Below are 11986 nucleotides of genomic sequence, written 5' to 3' on the forward strand. Positions count from 1 at the left end.
TGTAAAGTGTAGATAAAATACTGTGATAACATGCAACAGTATGAAATCACATACAGCAGGGTAAACTCATTTTCAATTTGGCTAGATTTATTGGTAAAATTATTCAACTGTTAAAATGGTAAATAACCATCTTTATTATTTTTATTCAATGAGTACTTCTTAAAATTAATTAAGGTGGAACATATTTCACATTGATGTAATTTGCCAGTATAGAGAAAAAAAAAGCTTTGATAAAATATTAATAAAAATGTTATCAGTATTACAATATTGCCAGGATTATTAGCACATAGCTACTTGTCTGTAAGATATTATGCATTTAAAGACCTGGGGCGGAGCCAATTTGATCCAGACAGACTTTATCCCAAAGGGAAATTAAACGTAACGCATCACCCACAAATTGTGGACAGTGACGCTGTGGGCAAAAAGGAGTAGCAGTCAGTCTTGCAACAAATTTGGTAATACCTCTGACCTAAGACTGTTATATGACAGTCTCATGATGATCATGACATGCAAACAGCTCAATTTCAAAGCAGGAGAGATTATATTCCACAGTAGCATGTTCTGGATGAAACAATCAGTTGTTGGCAGGCACTGCTAATCCACTTCTCCTACTTTTGCCACTTATCTTTAAATATATATTTAGAAAGCCAGACAGAGAGACATTGGAATCGGATATATGGTCTATTTACATTATGACTAACGGACGAGATGGTTTGAATTTCCTTCCTTTTTCTCTGCTTTTTGTCCTGCTCTGCATCCACAAAGCCTCCTTTTTAACTCCTCTGGGAGTGTAGTTAGAGTTCAGGTATAACTTGATCTATTGAGATGCTGATTAGGTGCTCCTATTTGTAAGAATAACACTTTTTTGTTGCCATCGTTGCACTGTCTGAAAGTAAAAAGGAGCAAAAGTCCTTCCACAGCATCCAAAACCAGAGGAATTGTTCAAACATGTAATCCCTCAATCAAAAGTCTACAGAGCTACTCCAACAAGCTGTCACCATGAGCTGCACAATTGTTTTTATCCATTAACACGTGTTAAATACCAAAATCATTTGTAAGATTTTTTTTAGATCATTCTTGTTTGTTTACATACGTTAAAATTGCCAAGCCATTAAACAATTAAGGAAATTCCAGATGATGATGTTATGGATTTGTAAAGTTTTGATTGATTAATTAACCACATTTGCCTTTACAATCCTTTGGTACAAAAGCACATGTTTGGCTCAATAACTTCAAAGTGCACAGGTCCTGGTGCAAAACAAGCCCAAATCATCAGCCCTCCACCACTGTGCTCAACAGTGTTTGTGTGCTTAATTTTTACCAAACATGGAAACTGTGCATTATGTCTCAACATTTCTACTTAATCATCTGGGGAAAACACTTGAAGTAAGTCAAAGGTCAGGGTTGTTCAGTGGACTGGTATTTTACTTTGTATATGTAGTTTTCCACTCATTTCTTAATTTCAAGGCAGGAGAGATGATATTCCATAGTAACATGTAACATGTTCTGGATGAAGCAGTCAGTTGTTGGCTGGCACCGCTAAAAATAGATTAACAAAAGAAGCTTTTCCATTTTTGTTTGGCTTCAGTTTAAGTAATAATGGCAGTGTGCAATCTGTTTGGGTTTGTGTATTTGAATTATTTTAGAGACAAAATATGTTTTATTGTAAGTTGATATCCTAATCCTTACATCCATCCATTTTCTTCCGCTTATCCGGGATCGGGTCGCGGGGGCCCAGACTTCCCTCTCCTCGGCCACTTCTTCCAGTTCCTCTGGGGGAACCCCAAGGCGTACCCAGGCCAGCCGAGAGACATAGTCCCTCCAGCGTGTCCTGGGTCTTCCCCGAGGCCTCCTCCCGGTGGGACGTGCCCGAAACACCTCACCAGGGAGGCGTCCAGGAGGCATCCTGACCAGATGCCCGAGCCACCTCAACTGGCTCCTCTCGACGTGGAGGAGCAGCGGCTCTACTCTGAGTCCCTCCTGGATGAACGAGCTTCTCACCCTATCTCTAAGAGAGCCCAGCCACTCTGTATCAGGGTAGCTAATCCTTACAGTAAAGGACAATTTATTTTCCTTTGTTCTTGACTGTAGATGAAAGATCATAGTTATTTTCTGCCATCTTTTTATCAAATATTACATGGACAGGAAGAAAAGTAATGACAAAAAGTGTCATTCAGTTGTGGCTGTCATGTGATATGTCATGCCAGATGTACTCCTTAATCATCTGACCAGTTGGTATTTATATATATAAAATCATGGTTTTAGAATAAAACTCGCCCTTAGGTGTTCACAACTATTTCATATTTGGGATTTTTTTCTTTCTTGTCTTGAGTTAATTTACTCTTGTTCTAACTGATTTTTGTCACGTCGTTCTACCAATACAGATGTTTTAACCAGTCAAACAGAAACAAAAGTAAATGAATACTGTTGTAAATGTTTCTGTATTCATGTACTTATTTAATTGAATCAAACTGAGCTGCTCTTAAAATGTTTGATTGAAAAAGTAATTCCCCACAGGCACAGAGCTATGGGATCATGTTATCTTAAATAATTACTTTGTTGCTTAGCTGCAGTGCCGGTAATGGGAGTGGTCAGAGTCACATGAGGCCAGAAATGTAAACAAAGCATCAAGACTTAGAAGTTCCCTTTAAGGGCAGAAAAGCCTCTGAGGCAATACTGGAAATGCGATTGTCTGGTTCTAACTTCACATTATATTAATTCAGTTTTTATTGTGTGGTCACAAACATCGAAACTCTTGATAGTGAAAGAAGTTGTAGCTATATAGACAAAACATGAAATAGAATGAAAAAAACGTTAACTCTAGCATTCCAATAATTTAGTAAACTAAAAATATTTAATTGTTCGACAATCATTTGCACTTGTAGATTATTTACAACTTTTAATCTGTAAATTATTGTATTTTCTGAACTGGATAAAATTATTTTATAAATAAGGTCAAATCCCTCATCTTTAATTAAGTAGCCTGGTATGAACAGCAGGGGGCAGCAGAACACTGGGGATTCAACAGATTGAACTACAACGCAAGGCACAAATCCTTCCTACATTTAAAATAGTTCACCTCAATATATAATAACAACTTCTGTAATTATTTGATTTATATCCTGTGTATGTTTCAATGAGAAATGTTTGAAATTGCTAGTATAAAAAAAAGTTTAATCTTGTAGAAAATGTACACCTTTTTATTTTCATTTTGTTTTTGTTTAGTAGATAGGAAATACTTCTCCATCGTTCTAGTTATTATACATTTATCCTTCTTTCTTTTTAGCTTTTAAAAGGGATTTGTGCATGTGTCATAGTTGCACATATTTTGTCATTCACTTCCCACTGAGCATAAAGTTCATAAACCTCCACTTATTAAAAATAGGGGAACCATAAATAATGGTAATGTGAATTTTTTAAACTCCAGTCAGAGTTAAGTTTTCTTTCCTTTTTTGGTTTAAATTTTTTGGAAATCTGTTTTATAGAATAGAACAAGAATTTCTTGTAATTATTTTTTGTCAACCTCTTACAAATGATTATAATACGGGGTATATTAGAAACTATTTCTTGCAAAACCTCCTTAGGCAGCTGTTGCACTCAGTTTGTGATTATGATGGGGGGTTAGAGAATGAGAGAACTAAGCTTTTGGAAAATAGAAGTAGAATTGACCAATCTCATAAACCTTAAATTTGTGTTACTTTTAACTTTTTCGATTTAATCAGTGACGCATGATGGTGTCACTGAGTGAACAGGATGGCGAGAGTGGCGCATTTGAGGCACCACAGATGACCTGAATTTATCAATCATGCATATGTTTTGTATGCATGATTGATAAATTCATTCAAGTCAACCACAATCGTGTTCGTAATCATCAAAAAAATATACCCCCACTCAGGATTCCTTATATAGAAGAAACATATCTCCATATGTTTCCATATGGTGAAATATTGCTCTATCCATTGGTGTGCTGCTGCAACTTAAGTCAGATGAACTGTCTAACTGACCTGTGACTTGAAATCCCACTAAGCAGTGTTGTAATGTTTGCTTTTGAGTCATGTCTGAACTGACAACCATTTGATCCAGCTCCAGACTAGTCTTATAACCTTCATAATTACTATCATTGTAATGTGCATCATAAAAATTATTTATCTTCTTTAATATTTTACCATCTGACCACAATCTTACAGTATGATCATTTTGAGTAAAAATGAGTGGTGCTTCTTTAGCAGGACGATTAGAAATACTGACAAACAGCTGAATGTGTCTTTATTGTGCAGGATAAAGTTTAGAAGCTGTTTCTCAGGCAATAGTAGGCAGTGGGCAGTAAAAGATTAGGGAGGGGCAGCGTAGCGTTACACTTGACTTTGTACAACAAGAGATGTCTCAGGACAGACTGAGACTTTTTAATAAAAAGTGATTTAGAAAAGGAAATTATTTGTTTTCCAATATGAACTTGGATTGGTTGACTTAGGTAGATTTTGCCTAATAAATTACATAATCATGTGAAAACTGATTTTAGCATATAATTAGTTCTAAAATCTGAAACATGTAAAAGTGACAAAAAGGGGAAAAACAGACAGAATCTTTTAAGAGCCTAAATATTTTTAATAGCACTAAATTTAGAAAATATACTAATTGAGTATTGCAAAAAATGCTACTTACAATCTTTTACTGTAATATTGTAAAAAAAAAATACATTTGTTTAATATAATATAACATTTTAGTTTACAAAAGTATCATATATTATTACACATAAGTACAAGTTTAAATCAGTTGGGGGCCAGGGGAAACAAAGGAACAGTAACAAAAAAACAGCAGCAAATGCCAGAATAGATAGGAAATGTAACATTTATCAGTTTTTGTTTGTTTAATCGTTAGATTAAATACAAAATCGTTTAAAATGGTTTTAAAAAGCTTTGAATTATGGTGTGAATTTTACCTCGAAAATTCTGCCTTTAGTTATCTGATCAGAAGATTTCTTTATAGATTATAAGTTGTCCTTGATCGTGGCTTTAAATACTTATGCATTATAGTCAAAGATCGACTTCTTCACATTCTTAAATCTCAGGGGTATAAAAACTAAAGCTTACTCGTGATTAAAACCTCTTTCCGCCGTAAACATGTCATTGACTAAATGACGTATATGACGCAAATATCGCGAGACTCAGCCATGCCTTACAGTTCTATAAACCCCCTGCTCGTCCTCGTCCTCTTCGTTCGTCCTCAGTGCAGGATAACGCAGCGCTTTAGATCTCTTCATTAACAGATACTACAAGTAATTCTGACCAGGCATTATATTTATTTAACATTTATATTGATTTCTTCCGCCCTACTCCACCCGTGAGGAATTTGCTACGCTGTTTGTATTTTTAAAAGGTGAGTTTTTAATGTATTTTCTTAACGGGTACATTTTTACTTCTGGTTGCTTAATATGGCAGTGCAGCTAGCGTAAAGCTAGGAGGTCAACCGGCAAGGATCAGCGGAGAGACTTTAATGTTCACATTATCTCCACATTGTGTGTAAAATATACCGTCCATTTATTTTCTACACTGTAATGCCAGATGCGTGTCGAAATAGCTGTTTTAGTTGTTACGAAAAAAGTCTAAGGTTTGCCAAATAACATATATATAGCTAGCTAACATTTTTACTATGTTTTCCTGATGAGATTTTGATAACTTTAGTAAACACCACCCAAGTTAAAATCAAAATTACAAAGGTAGTCACAGTGGTTGTGTTAATATCTTAAGCGTTGTGATTGTTATTTCTTGAGGTGGGGTTGAGAGGGCAAAAGTCTGAAATGATAACATTAGAACTGGAAATAAAACGTTTATATGTTATTTGTTCAATTAACCTTTTATTACAAAGTCCTTCCACCTTTTTGAGCTCTTCCACTAGTACCATGGAGTACTTCGTGGTGAGTTGTATTTCCGGAAATGTCTACAAACCGACGTCATATGGAAAAAAGCGTCTGGGTGGGAATCAGTTTCGGAGATTTCGCAAAAAGCAACTCTTTTGTTTATTAAATTATCGTCATCAGACCCTAGCTGCGGTGTTTGGTAATGATTAATGAACTTAAGCCAAAAACAAGACAAAACTCTCTTTAGATATGTTTGAGAGATTTTTTTGACAGTCTTGTATGTTTAAAATTATGATTCTCTGTGTTGTTAAAAAAATAAATCTTATGATGACACAGACCTAAATTTAAGATAAAAGAGCCATAGAAAAAAAAAAAGAACATGATGCATGGTCATATTGTTTCTATAACATGCAGCCACATTTTGTGATCAGTAGAAATTTAGTTCTCTTTTTCTTATTTTTTTTTATATACATAGCATTTTTATTTTGTTTGTAATTTGATCAAACTTTTAGATCCTGAAGATTTTTTTTTATTATGTCCTAGCATTTTCAACATCTTATGTGCACTTTACTGTCTAGGAGAAATCTTCTATTAAGAACAAGGGATCCTCGATATTTAACTTGACTTCACTTAATATTTCTTCCTCATGGATAATTTTTAGCGCATGAAATTTCAGCATCTTATTCTGTGTTGGTTACATTTCTTCTCTCTGCTTTAGGTCTCTAAACGCTCATCATTGTTGACGACAATGGAAGTTATAGTCCGTCGCTGTCCCTTTCTGGCATGCGTGCCACAGGCTTTTTTCCAGCAGTCCAGGAAATCCATGGTGACGTATGCTCAACGATGTCCCATCATGATGGAGCTGGCTTCAAAACCTATGGCTCCATCAATGGCACGGGCCTTGTGCTCTTCTACTTCCAATCAGAAGACTGAAATCAAGACTGGAAATGAAGGTGAGCATGAATAAATACACTGAAGCCACCTAATAATGAGATAAATCTTACAGATGCTGGATTGAGTTCGCTTGCCAGTTGTAATATGTTGGTTTTAGCCATGCACTTCAAATGTTGTATCCTTTTTTTCAGCCCCTGTAGTGGGAGTAGAGTCCAAGTTGCCTGCTGGTCATCCTGTGCCAACTACAGGCCAGGCGGTGGCTTCCAAATGCCCCTTTCTGGCTGCTGAGATGAAGCAGAAGAACAGCGGTGTGGTCCGCCAGGTTACCATGGAGTTCCAGGAGGATGTTGAGGAAGTGCGCACTGTTCAGAAAGGTGACCTTCTTAAATGTTAAATGTAAGAAATTTTAACTCTGTCTGCTGTGCTGTATCTAATACTGTTTTTTTTTCTTTTTGTCTTTTTCACCTATTTTAGAGATTTCACCTGCCAAGCTGAAACAGCCAGCCTTGACCATCACCAGTAAAGTGGGAGAGCAAGGTAATTTGATGAAAACTCTCCTGAAGCAGCGTCCCAAGAGGGTCACCCACCTGCTGCAGGACAACTTGCTTGGCAGAAGTAGGTTTTATTTGACTGTTGAGCTTTGCATCATTTACTTCTGCAACATATCATGCAAGTCTTAACTTCCTGGTTTGTTGCAGTGTCCCGCTTCCAGTACGATGACTTTTTTGAGAAGAAGATAGAGGAGAAGAAGAATGACCACACCTACCGGGTGTTTAAGACTGTGAACCGCCTGGCCACTGAATTTCCGATGGCGGACGACTTCACTGGTTCGCTGGAGGATAAGCGGGAAGTGTCCGTCTGGTGCAGCAACGACTACCTGGGCATGAGTCGACACCCTCGAGTCGTAAAGTCCATCATGTGAGTCAAAGACAACAAGCTTGGAGGTGTAGCCTTCAAATTATAACATTTGCTCTACTTTCTAGGTTCAAGGTTTGTTGTGTAATAAAGAAAATATTTGCATATGGTGAACGTTTGCCTCTGATTGCTCTGTGGCTTTTGCCCCAGTGTAAGAGCTGAGGTCAGACAGAAAGAACTAGAACTGCTTAGATGCTTAGATGATGATTAGATGGGACTAGACACCCAGGAACGCTGCCGGGTCTCTGGTTCAGTGGAAGTAGCTGGTCAGAGTTCAGATGAGTTCAGTGTTATTTTCCTTTCAACTTGTTTCAACTTGCCCTTGCTTTCATACTGTGACACATGCTGCAGTGCAGCACAATTATAATACTTGTTGTTCAGTCAATGTAATTTTACACCTACTTAAACTTCAATCTAAGAAACAGGTGTGGACTGTTATTGCGTTACTGCTTTAGAAAGCCAGACAAAATTATCACACTTTCCTTTGCTCTGGTGTTCTTCTTTCAGGGACACTTTACAAAAGCACGGGTCGGGTGCGGGGGGAACCAGAAACATATCTGGGACCAGCAAATTTCACGTGGAGCTGGAACAAGAGCTGGCTGACCTTCACAACAAGGATGCCGCTCTGCTCTTCACCTCCTGCTTTGTTGCCAATGACTCCACACTTTTCACCCTCGCCAAGATGCTTCCTGGTAGGTTTTTTGGAGGAGAAAAAAAATGCTAAATTATCTAGGTTTTTAAATGTAGCTTTTCACTAACCATCTTTCCTCACAACATCAGGTTGTGAGATTTACTCGGATGCAGGCAACCACGCGTCAATGATCCAGGGCATCCGGAACAGCGGCGCTAAGAAGTTTATTTTCCGCCACAACGACTTGGCTCACCTCAGAGAGCTGCTGGAGAAAGGAGACCCCACCAAACCCAAAATTGTGGCGTTTGAGACTGTCCACTCCATGGATGGTCAGTTTTCATCTACCTGTCTGGCAACTCCTATCAAATGTAATTCGAAGTGCTGCATTGTGACCTGTGTTGTGCTGCGTTCTCTGGAACAGGTGCCGTGTGCCCCCTGGAGGAGATGTGCGACCTGGCTCATGAGTTTGGCGCCATCACCTTCGTTGACGAGGTTCACGCTGTGGGCCTGTACGGCGCCAGAGGAGGAGGAATCGGAGACAGGGATGGCGTAATGGACAAGATGGATATCATTTCAGGAACTCTAGGTCAGCACACAATGTCTACAAAACAAAGTAGTTATTTTTAATAGGATATTTGGGCTTTCAATTCCTTTTCGGATACTTTTGAGCTACTTCTGTTTTTATGCAGGACTATATTTCTAAACCAAAACAACTGTTCCCAGTTTGCATTACTCATCCTGCTCTTTGTGTTTATGCTCGTCTGAGGATTAAGCCTCAGTAGTGCCATCCAATATGCCTCTGTGCTTGAAGGAGCATGAGTAGCTCTGTTGTTGCTAGGAAACTGTGTGCTCTCTCACTGCACTCTTATTGAGTTACTGTGTCACTGACGAGCTACTTAACCCATCAGCTCTGCTACGCTGTGCGTCTGCTGCTTCAGGAAGCTTGTTGGTTTTACGAATGTTTTTGTCTTGACTCTAAGTTCTGGAAGCATTTGTAAAATTGCTGGCCATTTTGTTTTCCAGGGAAAGCTTTCGGATGTGTCGGGGGCTACATCGCCAGCACCTCTGCCCTGGTGGACACCGTGCGCTCCTACGCAGCCGGTTTCATCTTCACCACCTCCCTGCCACCGATGCTTCTGGCCGGGGCCCGGCAGTCGATCCAGACCCTCAAAGGGGAAGAAGGCCGCATGCTGAGACGTAAACACCAGCGCAACGTGCAGCTGCTCAGACAGATGCTGATGGACGCTGGGCTGCCTGTTGTGCACTGCCCTAGCCACATTATCCCCATTCGGGTAATCTACGATTTAGTTCACAGCTTAATCTCATCAAACGAAAACACTTTTAAGTACAGACAGCCTGATTAGCTCTAAGCCCCACGTAAGACACCCCTGATGACTGCTCTTTAATCATTTTGTGTGACTTTCTGATCTCAGGTGGCAAATGCTGAGAAAAACACAGAGGTGTGTGACATCATGATGAATCGCCACAACATCTATGTGCAGGCCATCAACTACCCCACTGTTGCAAGAGGGGAGGAGCTTCTGCGCATTGCCCCAACCCCTCACCACACCCCGGAGATGATGAAATACTTTGTTGGTAAGATGGTAAAACAGCTACATGTGACACATATTGCTAAGATTGAGTAGTTGATTCAGTTAAACTGCAACAGGCTGCATATTTACATTCCAGCCCTTATTGACGCTTCGTTTGTTATTTTTTGTTTTGTTTTCAGAGAAGCTGGTGCAGACGTGGAAGGAGTCGGGCCTCGGGCTGAAGCCCCACTCATCGGCAGAATGCAACTTTTGCCAGCAGCCGCTGCACTTTGAGCTGATGAGCGAACGAGAGAAGTCGTACTTCAGCGGCCTCAGTCACCCCATCTCAGCCTGCGCATAACACTACACACCACTGCTAGCTTAAACTGGCACATAAACACTCATTCCTCTGTCGCTGTCATAGAATGTATTAATTATCTTTGATATACGTCTTATTATATGTAATATTTAAAATATTCTATCTTCAGATGTTCTATAAGCTTCAAATAAAACGTAAAAAGGAAAACTGTTTCACTGTTTTTATGTGTGCTTGTTTTAGCAATTTTTGAATAAACGGTGCAACTGAAACGCAGGGGAAAAAGTGAGTCAATGCTCTTAACCAGTGACTGCATTTTCAAGTGTATGCTTGAAACTGAATTTAATGTATTAAACATTAATACTCAGTTTGGGTTCTGTAAAATGGAGAAAAATGAGAGATTACTGGAGTTTAAACAGTTTAAATTAAATTTTAGTTTTGCAGGTAAATAATTGCGCTGACATCAGTTTGTGAAGCCTCAAGAGCCCGGCCCTAAAGGACTTTAGAAACAAGTTTAGGCTGAGAGTGTTTTAGTACTACTGAGGAAGTATGGAAATTAGTTTCTAAATGACTACAACATAATCGCATAGTCATCCTATCATACATGGTAAATGGACTGAACTTATACAGTGCTTTTTCAATTATTTTGGAATGATCACTCAAAGCGCTTTACACTAGAGTCACATTCACCCATTCGCACTCACAAACGCTCATACATTTATACACCAATACGCAGATTGGTAGGCAATTTGGGGTTGAGTGCCTTGCTCAGAGGCACATCGACATGCGGCAGGAGGAATCTGGAATCGGCCCTACAACCTTCCAATCACAAGACGACTACTCTATCCACAGAGCCACGGTCGCCCAACTAGATCATAGTTTGCCAACTTTATATCATCATTAGGTTCAAGTTCAGGTTACTTTATACCTGTAAGTGAATTTGTTCTGCTGCAAGACACCTAAGTGGCTTAATAGTGGTAGCTGCTGGTCGTGACCCAGAAGTTACAGAATCTTGCAAATGGATTTTTGAAAAAAAGAAACCTGCAAAATGTTTTCAAACCCCTTTTAATCTGGCACCTTTAATATCTACTGCTACCAGTTGTATCCAGACATTTATTATAAAAATAAGTGATTCAATCTCTGTACAAATGCAGCATCATAAAGACAGTATAGGACTGGCATGAGTTGTGAATGAACTCTGAGCAGGGTTTGTTGGAAGAGCGATAATCAGCGAAGCAGCCAAGTGGTATCTATGGTAGCTCTAGAAAAGCTGCAGAGAGCTACACCTCAGTTGGAGAATCACAAAACTTTGAAGAGCTCCAAAACCAACCCTGAGCACTGCGTCCATGCAGTAAAATAAAGTGGTTGCAGCATCATGCTGGGGCTGGGGGGTGATTTTTGGTAAGAGATACAGAGCTAAACACGGGGTTCTTGTAAAACCTGACTGAGTAAACACAACAGCCATCAGACTGTTTAGGCTGAGAGGTTCACCTTCCAGCACTGAATTGAATTGAGAATCTGTGGCAAGGCTTTAAATCTGTTGGTCATAGATGCTCCCCAACCTCTAGCGATGCACAGTAAATTCAGGTTTCAGACAATACAGCTGCATTTACCCTGAAAGGGTTAATCTTTTCTGATTAACTGCCTTATAAGCTGCGGTTAAGACATGAGCTTCTTAGGAGTGATTTTAGCCACCTGTAAGTTGTTTAAGTACCTTAGCCAACTTATGGGATGGCTTGATTACATGAATCAACGTGTGAACGGTTTTGAAAATCAGAGTCAAGCCTTTTTTGTAAATTTCTGAGATGACCTCAACATGCATATTTAATGATGAGAAAAAA

The 11986-nt window shown here is 39.1% G+C and overlaps 1 protein-coding gene across 1 annotated transcript; it reads left to right on the forward strand.

The window, feature by feature from the left end:
- Nucleotides 1–5191: 5191 nt before the first annotated feature.
- Nucleotides 5192–10355, forward strand: alas1 (aminolevulinate, delta-, synthase 1). Its single transcript, XM_008408515.2, has 11 exons — nt 5192–5376; nt 6576–6810; nt 6943–7125; nt 7226–7366; nt 7450–7669; nt 8174–8358; nt 8447–8626; nt 8719–8883; nt 9321–9589; nt 9731–9893; nt 10030–10355. The coding sequence occupies exons 2-11, from the start codon at nt 6606–6608 to the stop codon at nt 10188–10190; spliced, it is 1872 nt and encodes a 623-aa protein (XP_008406737.1). The 5' UTR covers nt 5192–5376; nt 6576–6605; the 3' UTR covers nt 10191–10355.
- Nucleotides 10356–11986: the final 1631 nt, after the last annotated feature.

This window comes from Poecilia reticulata, chromosome 5 (genome assembly GCF_904066995.2).
Source record: "Poecilia reticulata chromosome 5, P_reticulata-male-v2, whole genome shotgun sequence".
Taxonomy (NCBI): domain Eukaryota; kingdom Metazoa; phylum Chordata; class Actinopteri; order Cyprinodontiformes; family Poeciliidae; genus Poecilia; species Poecilia reticulata.

Coding starts and splice junctions, on each gene's coding strand:
- alas1 (XM_008408515.2), top strand. CDS start 6,606: ATGGAAGTTATAGTCCGTCGCTGTCCCTTTCTGGCATGCGTGCCACAG. Junction 6,811..6,942: donor AATCAAGACTGGAAATGAAG/GTGAGCATGAAT, acceptor CCTTTTTTTCAG/CCCCTGTAGTGGGAGTAGAG. Junction 8,359..8,446: donor CCTCGCCAAGATGCTTCCTG/GTAGGTTTTTTG, acceptor TCACAACATCAG/GTTGTGAGATTTACTCGGAT.